This window comes from Chrysemys picta, chromosome 12, assembly GCF_011386835.1.
Source record: "Chrysemys picta bellii isolate R12L10 chromosome 12, ASM1138683v2, whole genome shotgun sequence".
NCBI lineage: Eukaryota > Metazoa > Chordata > Testudines > Emydidae > Chrysemys > Chrysemys picta.
This window is the reverse complement of record NC_088802.1, coordinates 584,030-596,914: the sequence shown is the minus strand read 5'-3', so window position 1 is coordinate 596,914 and position 12,885 is coordinate 584,030. Positions and strand designations below refer to the sequence as shown.

The window sequence follows — 12,885 nt, the reverse complement described above, 5'->3', positions numbered from 1 at the left end:
CCCAGCCAAGCCGCCCCCCGCCCCCGTCCCATCCCCCCCTAACTGGCTGAGACCGGCCAGGCTTCTGCCCCAGTCCCAGGCGGCTCAGCTCCGGGGACACGGGAGGGTCCCACAGGCGGTGGGAGGCAGAGACTGCCTGGAGCCAGAGGTGCACTGGGGTCCGGCCAGGGGGCAGAGAGGAGCCAGCAGATGGGGCCAGGGGGTGAAAAGGAGCCGAGAGGAGCAAGTGGTGGGCGGGGGGAGCCAGCGGGGTCTCGGGGCGCAGTGCAAGCAGACCAGGCCGGGGCCCCTTCTGTGCATGGGCCCGGCTCCAGGGGGCCACTGGCGCTATTGTAAACCTGGCACTGCCCCCCCCCAGCCTGCACCCCCTTGCACCCCCCAGGGGATTACCAGGGTCCTGCCGCAGCTGCCTGGCTCTGACTGAGGCCAGGCTGAGGGTGGATCCCTCTGGGGCAGCTCCTCCCCTGGGGGAAACCAGCATTGCCGTCGGGGGGGGGGGGGGTGTTGCTGATTTACAGCGCTGAGTAGCTGGGCCCGATTCACCCTCCCGTGGCCATTTCCACGCGTCCCTGTCACCGGGCGGGACGGGGTCTCCCGGATCCCTGCGCCAGGCCCCCGACGGGCGCGTCCCGGCCGCAGACGTGTCTGGCTCCGGCTCCACACGCGGGAACGTCTCTGCCCCGCTCTGCGCCGGCGGGCGGCTGCGCCAGCCCCTCCCTCCGCTGGGGGCTGGAAACGGGCTACGTGCCGGCCTCGGCCTGCTCCTGGCCGGGTCCCCCCACTGGTTCTTGGGCCTTGGCCTATAACTGCGGCAGCTCGTCCCCCCGCCAGGCGTTTACCCCCCTTGGCTACAGAGCGATGGGAGCCCCTGGCTGCCGAGCTCCTCCGGCCCCTCTAGGTCAGCTCCAGCCCCCGCGCAGCCCAGCAGTCCTTTGGGGCTCATCGCTCGGCCCCGGGGGGACCAGAACCTAGGGTTACCATATTGCAATACTGCAAAAAGAGGACACTCCACGGGACCTGGCCCCGCCCCAACTCCGCCCCCTCCCCTGAGCACCCCGCATTCCTCCTCCTCCCTCCCGCCCCCCGGCTGCTGCTGTGCTGGGGAAGTTGCTTCGGCCCCCGCCATGGTGGAGAGTGGCGGGAGCCGGGAAAATTGGAGCCCGGGGAGGAGGCGGTCCCCTTACCATGCCTCCCTATTTTCCCGGACATGTCCAGCTTTTTGGAAATTCCTCCTGGACGGGGATTTGTGGACCAAAAAGCTGGACATGTCTGGGAAAATCCGGATGTATCGTAACCATACCAGAACCGGCCTCAGCGTTCCAGCTCCGCACCGGATTCACTGGCACAAAATGGGTGCAAAGCACTCGCCCCCATGTAACTGGCTGCATGACGCACCGGGTGGCGGTGAATGGGGCTGGGCTCGGGGATAAAATCCAGCTGCCAGCGGCTGGTGCAGGCCATGGGCCGGCCTTGCAGGGGGCCATGGATTGGCACGTGGGTTTGTTCCTGGCCCGTATTTTCATGGGGGGTGAAGGAAAACAGAGCAACGGAAAAAGCCCCGGGGTGGAGCAAAGCGCCCGAGCAGGGCGAGGCCGGAGGAGGGTTGGGGGGAGCCGAGGGGGCGGGACACCAAGAATAACAACCCCCAAAAGCAGCAAAATTCTAGCTGATATATTACAACACAACTCCCAAAATTACTTACAAACATTACACCGGCCGCCGGCTCAGCACCGGGGGTGCCCGCTGCCTGTCAGACCCCGAAAAGCCAAGACAGTCACCCCGTGAAACGTGTCCGGCGGCCCCGAGAAAATGAATTGGTTCCCGCCCCCCAGCTGCAGGACGGGCAGCGTCGCGCCGGAGCGCGTGAGCTCGTTTGGGATTCAAACTCCACGGCAGGGCCCAGACCCCTGTGTGTCTCCACGCCTTAAATAATAGAATTAATTTAAAATAAAACAATCAAACCAGCGTCCTTCTCTTCGCTCCTTGGCTGCTTCCACGGGGGGAGGTTGGTGAAGGCTTTTAAAATACACCCAGAGCAACAATCCCTTGCAAACAGCCCGGGGGGGGGGGGGGGCAGGGATCTGAGCCCTGGGGAGATGTTAACAGGGTTTATTCATTATTTTAACTGATAGGCAGGGAAGGGACAGAGCAGGGGTAGGGCAGGGAAGGGCCATGGAGCCCTGTCCATGTTAATTAACACTAATTAGTACGAGGGGGAAGGGGGGGCACCCCACTGATATTAATTAGTCCAGTGGGGGAGGGGTTGTAGCCTCACAAATCAATACTAATTACCATAGTGGGGGAGGGGAGCGGAGAGCCCCACTGAGATTAACATTTCTTCTTCCTTTGACATTAATTAGTGCCCTGGGGGAGGGGGACTGGAGCCCGTTGATAGGAATGAATGAAGCGGAGGAATCCCAGCTTGGACCGGACCAGTGGGCCCATCTAGCCTGGCCTCGCACCTGTGGCTGCTCTGGGTGGAAAGGGCAGGAACCCTGCAGGAGGTGACTAAACCAGAAATTAAATGAGCCCTCAGTGAGGAGGAAGTTTCCTCCTGACCCCATCCCTGCAGGCTGGCACCTGCCCTGAAGCATGAGGGTCGTTGTCACTGTGACAGGTGTCAGCACTGTGGGGAGGGGGGACGGGAGCCCACTGGTGTTAACCCAGGTCCTCAGTCCACAGTGCTGCCTGGCACAGGGGAGCCAGCCGCCCTGCTGACGTTAATTAACTCTGGTTTGCTCATGATGTTCATTAGACATTAATGGCTTTGCTCCCCCGTGAGAGGGGAAATCGGGGTACCGGTTCCATCGTTTCGGGTTGGTTCCAGTCTGGGGTTAGAGCTGAGGGGCTCTGGGAGCTATGCAGGGTGTGCCCTGAGACATTCTGGGAAATATGGCCCACAGGCTCTGAGGGATGTTGCTGGGGCATTCTGGGAGCTCTGGCTGGAGGATTGTGGGGCTCCGAGGGATCCAGCCAGCACGTGGGTGTAATTGTCCTCTCTCTACACGTTAAAATACAGGTGGGCTCTAAGCGGTGATGTCTCTTCGATGTCTCTCTCCAGTCCTTGGTCCCAGCGGGAGACGGCGCCGGGTGCGTCAGTCTCGGTGGCTGTGGGTGGTCGTGGCGTGTCCGTCCCTCAGGTGGCCGGTAGGTCCCGTAGCTTCGCTGCTCGGGGGATGGTGGGGCCTGGGCCAGGCTGGGACGTTCCCTCAGGGATCAGGGCAGGGCTCATGGGGATTTGGTCCTAGCCCAGGAAACAGACGGGTCCCACCTCAAACCCAAACTTCTGGTTGGGCTCCCCAAAGTCCGTGAAGTGCGCATCCAGCAAGGGGAGCTGCTCCACGCGGGGCGTGTTCACCTCCAGCACCGTCCTGTCCGGGCCCTTCCGCAGCTGCAGGGGGAGGGATGGGGGGAGGGTCAAGCCGTGGGGTCAGCGGCTCCAAGGGCTGTTCCTGCCACGGGCTCCCCCGGGGGGGGCCTGTCTCGCCGCGGCGACCCGGGCTTTGCCCTCTGTTCCTGCCAACTGTCTGGTCATCCAGCCTCCCTCCTAGTGTATCCATCCATCCATCCATCCATCCATCTCCTCATCCATCCATCCATCCCTCCCTCCCCATCCCCCGTCCATCCCGCCTCCCTCCTAGTGTAGCCATCCATCCATCCATCCACCCTGCCCATCCCCCGTCCATCCAGCCTCCCTCCATCCATCCATCCACTCTCCTCAATCCTGCAACTGTCTATTCACCCATCCCCGGGTATCCATCCTGTGACATTGCACTCTATATGATTTTATGAAAATATGCTAATGAGTGTGAATATAATGTAACTGGGACATGCTTCATGCAAAAGGTCTCTTGTAAGGTTTGATTACAAAGCTCATAATCTACTGAGTGCGGTCATCCCATTCGTATGAATGTATCACTCTTGTATCTGAAACTAGAAATATGAACTATAACTCTGAGGCCTATTGTAGTTATGCAAAGTGGGGGCCATTCATGGGGGTTTGGAATTTTGATGGCTCCCATTAACCAGGACCATTGTCTGCAGATGGCTGTGTTTTACCTGTGAGTCTTCCTGTATACGTGTGTGCTGGCAAGTGGGCAATGAGGTCTTACAGCGACATGTGACCATGTGACCTGAACTGGAATCCATCTTTAACCTGGTGTCTTTCCATTGAGAAGGGGGGGTGGGGACCCAGAGAGGGACAAAGGGTTCCCGCCTTGTGCCAAAGCTATATAAGGGGGTGGAACAGAACAAAGGGGGCTGCGTTCATGAGAAATCCCCTAGTTACCACCTGAGCTGGAATAAGGGCTGCACCGGAGGAAAGGATGGTCGCAGACTAGGAAGGCGTCCAGTCTGTGAAAGAAGCTTATTGGAATCTCTCTGAGGGTGAGATTTTATCTGTAATCACTTTCTTACTGTATTAGGCTTAGACTTGCGTGTTTTGTTTTATTTTGCTTGGTAATTCACTTTGTTCTGCCTGTTACTACTTGGAACCACTTAAATCCTACTTTTTGTATTTAATAAAATCACTTTTTACTTATTAATTAACCCAGAGTACGTATTTATACGGGGTGGGGGGCAAACAGCTGTGCATATCTCTATCAGTGTTATAGAGGGCGAGCAATTTACGAGTTTACCCTGTATAAGCTTTATACAGAGTAAAACAGATTTATTTGGGGTTTTGACCCCATTGGGAGTGGTCTGAGTGCTGGAGACAGAAACACTTCTTAAGCTGTTTTCAGTTCAGCCTGCAGCTTTTGGGGGACGTGGTTCAGACCTGGGTCTGGGTTTGTACCAGGCTGGCATGTCTGGCTCCAACCAGGCAGGGCACTGAAGTCCCAAGCTGCCAAGGGAAACAGGCTCGGGGTAGTCTCAGCACATCAGGTGGCAGTTCCCAAGGGGGCTTCTGTGATCCATCCAGTCACAGTGTTCGAAATCCAATGGGGTTTCCCCGCACAGGTTCGGATCCTGTTCGTGACGCCACTGTGACGGGTTGTGGTCGTTACTGTCCTTTGTTCCAGTTTCTGTCAGGTATCCTGGGGTGTGCAGAGGGTCTCTCTTGAGCCAGCTGAAGAAAAAATGGAGGGGTCTCCCAGGGGTTTGTATAGTGTCTCCTTGTGGGTCTAAACCCCTCCCTCCCCTGTGTAGAATCCCCTCGACAAGATGGAGTTTTGGAGTCACATGTCCCTGCATGACTCTGTTCTCTACAGGACTGTTCCCAGGAAGGCTCGGATGTGGACTGGCGTCTGTCAAGATCCACTGTTTGCCAAGTGCTTCCACTTACTTGAATAACCCCTCACACTATGTTGCTCAAATCTGCCTTAGGTGCTTCCTACAGTAAACACTTGAAATAGAAGCACAGAGCCAACGCTCATAACTTCCGATATAAAAATGATACATGCATATGAATAGGATGAAAACAGTCAGTAGAACGTAACCTGTGCAAAGAGATGTGACATGGCCTATGTAGCATAAAATATATCCCAGTTATGTCACATTTACATTCATAAGCATATTTCTATAACGCATTATGGGTTGCAATGTCACACATCCCTCCCTCCCAGTGCCTCCATCCCAGTGTATCTGTCCCTCCCAGACCTCCACGTGCTCCCGTCTCTCTTCGCACCCCCCGATCCCAGCCTGCCCCTCCCCCGGCTCCCCGCCCCGGGCCCCGCTCACCGCGCAGCCGTCGGTGAGGGCCGTGATGTAGGGGCTGTTGTCGTAGCTCATGTCCTCCTCGTTGGCGCCCCGGAGGCGGAGGGCGCGCTGGTGGCCCCCGGAGGCGGCGCTGCGCCAGGCCACCGAGCGCTGGCAGTGGTAGGTGAAGTTCTGCCGGGCGGCCACGCTGAGCAGCCGCAGGAAGGTGAGCTGCACCGCGCCCACCGGGCGCCCGTCCGCGTCCATGTACGAGAACTGGGGGGCAGGGACACGTTAGGGGGAGACGCACGTGGCGGCCACCCCGCCACACTCCCCGCTCAGGGCAAGGCATGGGGACCCCCTGCCCAGGGGGCACTCAGTGGGGATCAGAGTCTGTGCTCTGTGGTGAGGGGCGCCAGAGGCGGGGAGAGAGATGGACAGAGCTGAGGACGGGGGATGGACAGCTCCAAGGACGGGGGATGGACGGAGCCGAGGACAGACGGATGAACAGCTCCAAGGACAGGGGATGGACAGAGGCACAGGCGGGTTTCTCTGGTGTGGATCTGCCACGCCGCAGACAGAGGGACTCAGGGCTGGACAGACATTAACCAGGCGACTAGCCGGGCAGACAAGACTCCAAGCGGATCTAGGGATGGTAGATTCCAGGCCGGGCGGATGGGTGGATCAGATCGAGGAGAGTCTGGGGGGATGTGGGGGATGAGGATCTAGGACTGGGGAGATACACCCTCGGGGCTGGGCACGGAGGGGGTTTCCAGGGGGGTGAATGACAGAGGAGTTTGAAGGCTGGATGGACGGACGTTAGCTGGAGGGGGGGTGCGGTCACTGGAGACCCCCCTGCAGACCCCAGGTGTCAGCGGGGGGTCAGTGTTGGAGCCGGGGGTACAGGAGATATCTGCGCACAGACACACACACACACACACGCGCAGGCGGGGCCTGTCCCTGCGGCTCATTCAGAGGGGCCAGGGCCGTGTATGGGGGGCGCGAGCTGTATTATCGGGGTGCAGGATCCCCGGGACCAGGCCGGCTGTTGGGGTGACCTGGCGGTGTCACCGAGCCCAGGACACCCCCACCGGCCGCCCGGCCCGGCTCTCACCTTGCTGCCTTCCCGGAACTGGCTGAACCAGCGCGGGGGCTTCTCCTCCTGCCACGCAGACATCTGGACCTGGCGGGGGAGACCCAGAGAGACGGGCTCAGGGGGGCTGCACCTGGGGGTGCCCCACGTGCGCTGAGCCTGGCTGGGAGCCGGGGGCGAGGCTGGGGCTAAGTCCTCCCTTCAGCCACCACAGCTGCTCTAGTGCCAAACCCAGACAGCGGCGGCTTGGGGCTGTTAGAACAGGAGAGAACCCAGGAGTCCTGGCCCCCAGCCCCCCCTGCTCTAAACCACCAGTCCCCCCTCCCCTCCCAGAGCTGGGGAGAGAACCCAGGAGTCCTGGCTGCCAGCTCCCCGCCCCCCCACTCTAACCCACCAGATCCCACTCCCCTCCCAGAGCCGTGATAGAACCCAGGAGTCCTGGCTGCCAGCTCCCCGCCCCCCCACTCTAACCCACCAGATCCCACTCCCCTCCCAGAGCCGTGCTAGAACCCAGGAGTCCTGGCTCCCAGCCCCGCTGCTCTAACCCAGCAGCCCCCACTCCCCTCCCAGAGCTGGGGAGAGAACCCAGGAGTCCTGGCTCCCAGCCCCCCACCCTCCCATCACACTCACCTCCTGAGTCTCTTTGGTGGGGAAGAGGCAGGTCTCCCCGCCAGCCGTGAAGTCGCAGTGCACCTTGAAGGAGTCCCGGGAGCAGCCCTCGTTGGGGTCGATCCAGTACTCGCCTGGGGGGGGGGGGTGTCAGTGCACAAAGAATCCTCTTCGTTCCCTCCCCCCCCCCCCGAGCCACCCCAGCAGCACGGCCCCCTAGCGCCGCCCAGGGACATCCCCGACTGCCCGGGGAGAGCCCCCTGCTGCCCCCGCCCCGCCCCCTGCAGCACAGCCCCTAGCGCTGCCCTGGGGCCATGGGGAGCCCTGACTGCCCAGGGAGAGCCCCCTGCTGCCCCCGCCCCACCCCCTGCAGCACAGCCCCTAGCGCCGCCCTGGGGCCATGGGGAGCCCTGACTGCCCAGGCAGAGCCCCCTGCTGCCCCCCACCCGCCCCTGCAGCCCAGCCCCTAGCGCCGCCCTGGGGCCATGGGGAGCCCTGACTGCCCGGGGAGAGCCCCCTGCTGCCCCCCGCCCCGCTCCCTGCAGTACAGCCCCTAGCGCCGCCCTGGGGCCATGGGGAGCCCTGACTGCCCGGGGAGAGACCCCTGCTGCCCCCCCCGCCCCCTGCAGCACAGCCCCTAGCGCCGCCCTGGGGCCATGGGGAGCCCTGACTGCCCGGGGAGAGCCCCCTGCTGCCCCCCGCCCCGCCCCCTGCAGTACAGCCCCTAGCGCCGCCCTGGGGCCATGGGGAGCCCTGACTGCCCGGGGACAGCGCCCCCTGCTGCCCCCCACCCGCCCCTGCAGCCCAGCCCCTAGCGCCGCCCTGGGGCTATGGGGAGCCCTGACTACCCGGGGAGAGCCCCCTGCTGCCCCCCGCCCCACTCCCTGCAGCACAGCCCCTAGTGCCGCCCTGGGGCCATGGGGAGCCCTGACTGCCCGGGGAGAACCCCCTGCTGCCCCCCACCCCCGCCCCCTGCAGTACAGCCCCTAGCGCCGCCCTGGGGCCATGGGGAGCCCTGACTGCCCAGGGAGAGCCCCCTGCTGCCCCCACCCCGCTCCCTGCAGCACAGCCCCTAGCGCCGCCCTGGGGCTATGGGGAGCCCTGACTACCCGGGGAGAGCCCCCTGCTGCCCCCCGCCCCGCCCCCTGCAGCACAGCCCCTAGCGCCGCCCTGGGGCCATGGGGAGCCCTGACTGCCCGGGGAGAGCCCCCTGCTTCCCCCCACCCCGCCCCCTGCAGTACAGCCCCTAGCGCCGCCCTGGGGCCATGGGGAGCCCTGACTGCCCGGGTAGAGCCCCCTGCTGCCCCCCGCCCCGCTCCCTGCAGTACAGCCCCTAGTGCCGCCCTGGGGCCATGGGGAGCCCTGACTGCCCGGGGAGAGCCCCCTGCTGCCCCCCAACCCGCTCCCTGCAGCACAGCCCCTAGCGCTGCCCCGTCTCCCAGCGAGCCCGGCCCGGCGCTCACCGTCGGGCAGGTCGGGGTGGCAGAGCCGCAGGTCCTGGCAGGTGCGGGCCGGGTTGTCCTGGGTGCCCATCGGGTGCTTCATCTGCTCGATCTCCCGCTTGAGGGTGTTGAGGGAGCCGAAGATCTCGTCCATGCCGCCCGCGTGGCCGTGGGCCCCGTCCGCCACCATCCCCTCCCCGTCCTCACCCACCAGCTGGCTGGCGTCGATCGACCGCTTGCTCTTCTTGGGCAGTTGGATGGGCAGCGGCTGGATCACCTCCCCGGGGGGGCCCTGCGCCGGCACAGCACCGTCAGTGGGGCAGGGGCTGGGGGGATGGGATGGGGGTGGGCAGGGGCAGGACGGGGATGGCAGGGACAGTGTGGGGCAGGGAAGGAAGGGTCAGGGGGAAGAGTGGGGCAGGGGGCAGGGAGGGAAGGAGCAGGGCAGGGCAAAGGGGCAGGGAGGGAAGGGGGCAGGGCAGGGCAAGGGGGCAGGGAGGGAAGGGGGCAGGGCAGGGCAGACAGCAGGGTAAGTAACCGAGCCAGGAAGGGGGACGACGCTGTGAGTGAGGGATGGGGAGAGCAGTGGGAGGGGCAGGGGGCAGGGAGGGGCGAGGGGGCAGGGAGGGAAGGGGGCAGGGCGGGGCCGACAGCAGGGTAAGTAACTGAGCCAGGAAGGGGGACGACGCTGTGAGTGAGAGATGGGGGGAGCAGTGGGATGGGCAGGGGGCAGGGAAGGAAGGAGCAGGGCGGGGCAAAGGGGCAGGGAGGGAAGGGGACAGGGCAGGGCAGACAGCAGGGTAAGTAACGGAGCCAGGAAGGGGGACGACGCTGTGAGTGAGAGATGGGGGGAGCAGTGGGAGGGGCAGGGGGCAGGGCAAGGGGGCAGGGAGGGAAGGGGGCAGGGCGGGGCCGACAGCAGGGTAAGTAACCGAGCCAGGAAGGGGGACGATGCTGTGAGTGAGGGATGGGGGGAGCAGTGGGAGGGGCAGGGCGAGGGGGCAGGGAGGGAAGGGGACAGGGCAGGGCGAGGGGGCAGGGAGGGAAGGGGGCAGGGCGGAGCAGACAGCAGGGTAAGTAACCGAGCCAGGAAGGGGGACGATGCTGTGAGTGAGGGATGCGGGGAGCAGTGGGAGGGGCAGGGGGCAGCAGTGGGAGGGGCAGGGGGCAGGGAAGGGGGCAGGGCAGGGCAAGGGGGCAGGGAGGGAAGGGGGCAGGGCGGAGCAGACAGCAGGGTAAGTAACCGAGCCAGGAAGGGGGACGATGCTGTGAGTGAGGGATGCGGGGAGCAGTGGGAGGGGCAGGGGGCAGGGCAAGGGGGCAGGGCAGGGCGAGGGGGCAGGGAGGGAAGGGGGCAGGGCGGGGCCGACAGCAGGGTAAGTAACCGAGCCAGGAAGGGGGACGACGCTGTGAGTGAGAGATGGGGGGAGCAGTGGGAGGGGCAGGGGGCAGGGCAAGGGGGCAGGGAGGGAAGGGGGCAGGGCGGGGCCGACAGCAGGGTAAGTAACCGAGCCAGGAAGGGGGACGACGCTGTGAGTGAGGGATGGGGGGAGCAGTGGGAGGGGCAGGGGGCAGGGAAGGAAGGAGCGGGGCAGGGCGAGGGGGCAGGGAGGGAAGGGGGCAGGGCGGGGCAGACAGCAGGGTAAGTAACCGAGCCAGGAAGGGGGACGATGCTGTGAGTGAGAGATGGGGGGAGCAGTGGGAGGGGCAGGGGGCAGGGAGGGAAGGGGGCAGGGCAGGGCGAGGGGGCAGGGAGGGAAGGGGGCAGGGCAGGGCGAGGGGGCAGGGAGGGAAGGGGGCAGGGCAGACAGCAGGGTAAATAACAGAGCCAGGAAGGGGGACGATGCTGTGAGTGAGGGATGGGGGGAGCAGTGGGAGGGGCAGGGGGCAGGGAGGGAAGGGGGCAGGGCGGGGCCGACAGCAGGGTAAGTAACGGAGCCAGGAAGGGGGACGATGCTGTGAGTGAGGGATGGGGGGAGCAGTGGGAGGGGCAGGGGGCAGGGAAGGGGGCAGGGCAGGGCGAGGGGGCAGGGAGGGAAGGGGGCAGGGCGGGGCCGACAGCAGGGTAAGTAACCGAGCCAGGAAGGGGGACGATGCTGTGAGTGAGGGATGGGGGGAGCAGTGGGAGGGGCAGGGAGCAGTGGGAGGGGCAGGGCAGGGCGAGGGGGCAGGGAGGGAAGGGGGCAGGGCGGGGCCGACAGCAGGGTAAGTAACGGAGCCAGGAAGCGGGACGATGCTGTGAGTGAGGGATGGGGGGAGCAGTGGGAGGGGCAGGGGCAGGGAAGGAAGGGGGCAGGGAGGGGCAGGGGGCAGGGAGGGAAGGGGACAGGGCAGGGCGAGGGGGCAGGGAGGGAAGGGGACAGGGCAGGGCAGACAGCAGGGTAAGTAACCGAGCCAGGAAGGGGGACGACGCTGTGAGTGAGGGATGGGGGGAGCAGTGGGAGGGGCAGGGGCAGGGAAGGAAGGGGGCAGGGCGGGGCAAAGGGGCAGGGAGGGAAGGGGACAGGGCGGGGCCGACAGCAGGGTAAGTAACCGAGCCAGGAAGGGGGACGATGCTGTGAGTGAGGGATGGGGGGAGCAGTGGGAGGGGCAGGGGGCAGGGCAGGGCGAGGGGGCAGGGCGGGGCGAGGGGGCAGGGCGGGGCAGACAGCAGGGTAAGTAACCGAGCCAGGAAGGGGGACGATGCTGTGAGTGAGGGATGGGGGGAGCAGTGGGAGGGGCAGGGGGCAGGGCAGGGCAAGGGGGCAGGGAGGGAAGGGGGCAGGGCGGGGCAGACAGCAGGGTAAGTAACCGAGCCAGGAAGGGGGACGACGCTGTGAGTGAGAGATGGGGGGAGCAGTGGGAGGGGCAGGGGGCAGGGCAAGGGGGCAGGGAGGGAAGGGGACAGGGCGGGGCGAGGGGGCAGGGAGGGAAGGGGGCAGGGCGGGGCAGACAGCAGGGTAAGTAACCGAGCCAGGAAGGGGGACGACGCTGTGAGTGAGGGATGGCGGGGACCGGAGAAGCAGCCGGAGCGCAGGGAACGGACGGTCCGAGGCAGCAGGTCGAAGGGAAGCAGGGTGGGGGGGTCACTCACCGGGTGTCCGGGGGGGCCGGGGACGCCTCGCTCGCCCTTGGGGCCGGCTTGTCCCTGGCGGGGAGAAAACAGAGACATCAGCTGCCTGCAGGGCTGACGGGGGGGGGGGGGCGGAGTGCACCCCCTGCTGGGGCACCAGGGACAGCGCTTACCGTGGCTCCCTTCGCACCCTTGGGACCGGCCGGGCCCTGCAAAGCAACGACAGGACAATCAGAGACACGGGGGCTGGAAGTGGGGGACGCTGGCAGCCCTCAGGCCGGGGAGGGGCAGTGTGATGGGATACGCCCTGTAATGCTGTCATGGAGTGTGGGGGGACACCGGGCCCTGCACCCCCGGCGTCCCGCGATTCACCATGACTCTCAGCCAGCCAGTAAAGCAGAAGGTTTATTTGGAGGACAGGAATACAGTCCAAGACAGGTCTTGCAGGCACAGACAACAGGACCCCCCCAGTTAGGTGCATCTTGGGGTCCCAGGGGCACCACAGCCCCCTTGGGGGGTCAGAGCCCCGTCTGCCTCCCAGCCATTCCACCAGCCCCCTCTGAAACTCTCTCCCCAGACTTTGTTCAGTTTCCTGGACAAAGGTGTCACCTGGCCTCTAACCCCTTCCTGGGTTCTCACGTTACATGCTCAGGTATCTTCCCTCACAGCCAGTCTCCCATCCCCCCATGCAGACCATCCTAGCCACACTCCCCTGCCTTCCCAGCCAACACTCCCCACTCAGCATTCAAAGACCACATTGAGAACAGTCCCAGTTCGTCACAAATGCACCTAGCGAGCTCCCTTTGCACACCAGTGACTGGCTGGTCATGAGCTCACGGGGCCCCACGCAGCCACGTCGTACGCACGTCACCGACATGCTGCAGTCACGTCTGACAGATCTGGAGAAGCGACAAGGGCCCGCGTCCAGCCAGGCGCCATCCGAGCAGATGGGCCAGCACCCAGCAAGTGGCCATGCTCTGGCACGGGGCCGGGGCAGGATCAACCAGGTCTGAGGCCAGGGCTACACTGCAGAGTGTATCGGTGTAAGCACG

At 64.6% G+C, this 12,885-nt stretch overlaps 1 protein-coding gene across 1 annotated transcript in view; it reads right to left on the bottom strand.

The window, feature by feature from the left end:
* Window positions 1–1,656: 1,656 nt before the first annotated feature.
* The window catches only part of LOC112061590 (collagen alpha-2(XI) chain-like), a 42,110-nt gene continuing 30,881 nt past the window's right edge, over window positions 1,657–12,885 (bottom strand). The window contains exons 49-55 of the mRNA XM_065563956.1: window positions 12,007–12,042; window positions 11,855–11,908; window positions 8,803–9,073; window positions 7,361–7,473; window positions 6,752–6,820; window positions 5,680–5,913; window positions 1,657–3,391 (exon numbers count right to left, since the gene is read on the bottom strand). Of these exons, the coding sequence (XP_065420028.1) occupies window positions 3,245–3,391; window positions 5,680–5,913; window positions 6,752–6,820; window positions 7,361–7,473; window positions 8,803–9,073; window positions 11,855–11,908; window positions 12,007–12,042 (924 nt within the window). The 3' untranslated portion in view covers window positions 1,657–3,244. The remainder of the gene's footprint in view (window positions 3,392–5,679; window positions 5,914–6,751; window positions 6,821–7,360; window positions 7,474–8,802; window positions 9,074–11,854; window positions 11,909–12,006; window positions 12,043–12,885) is intronic.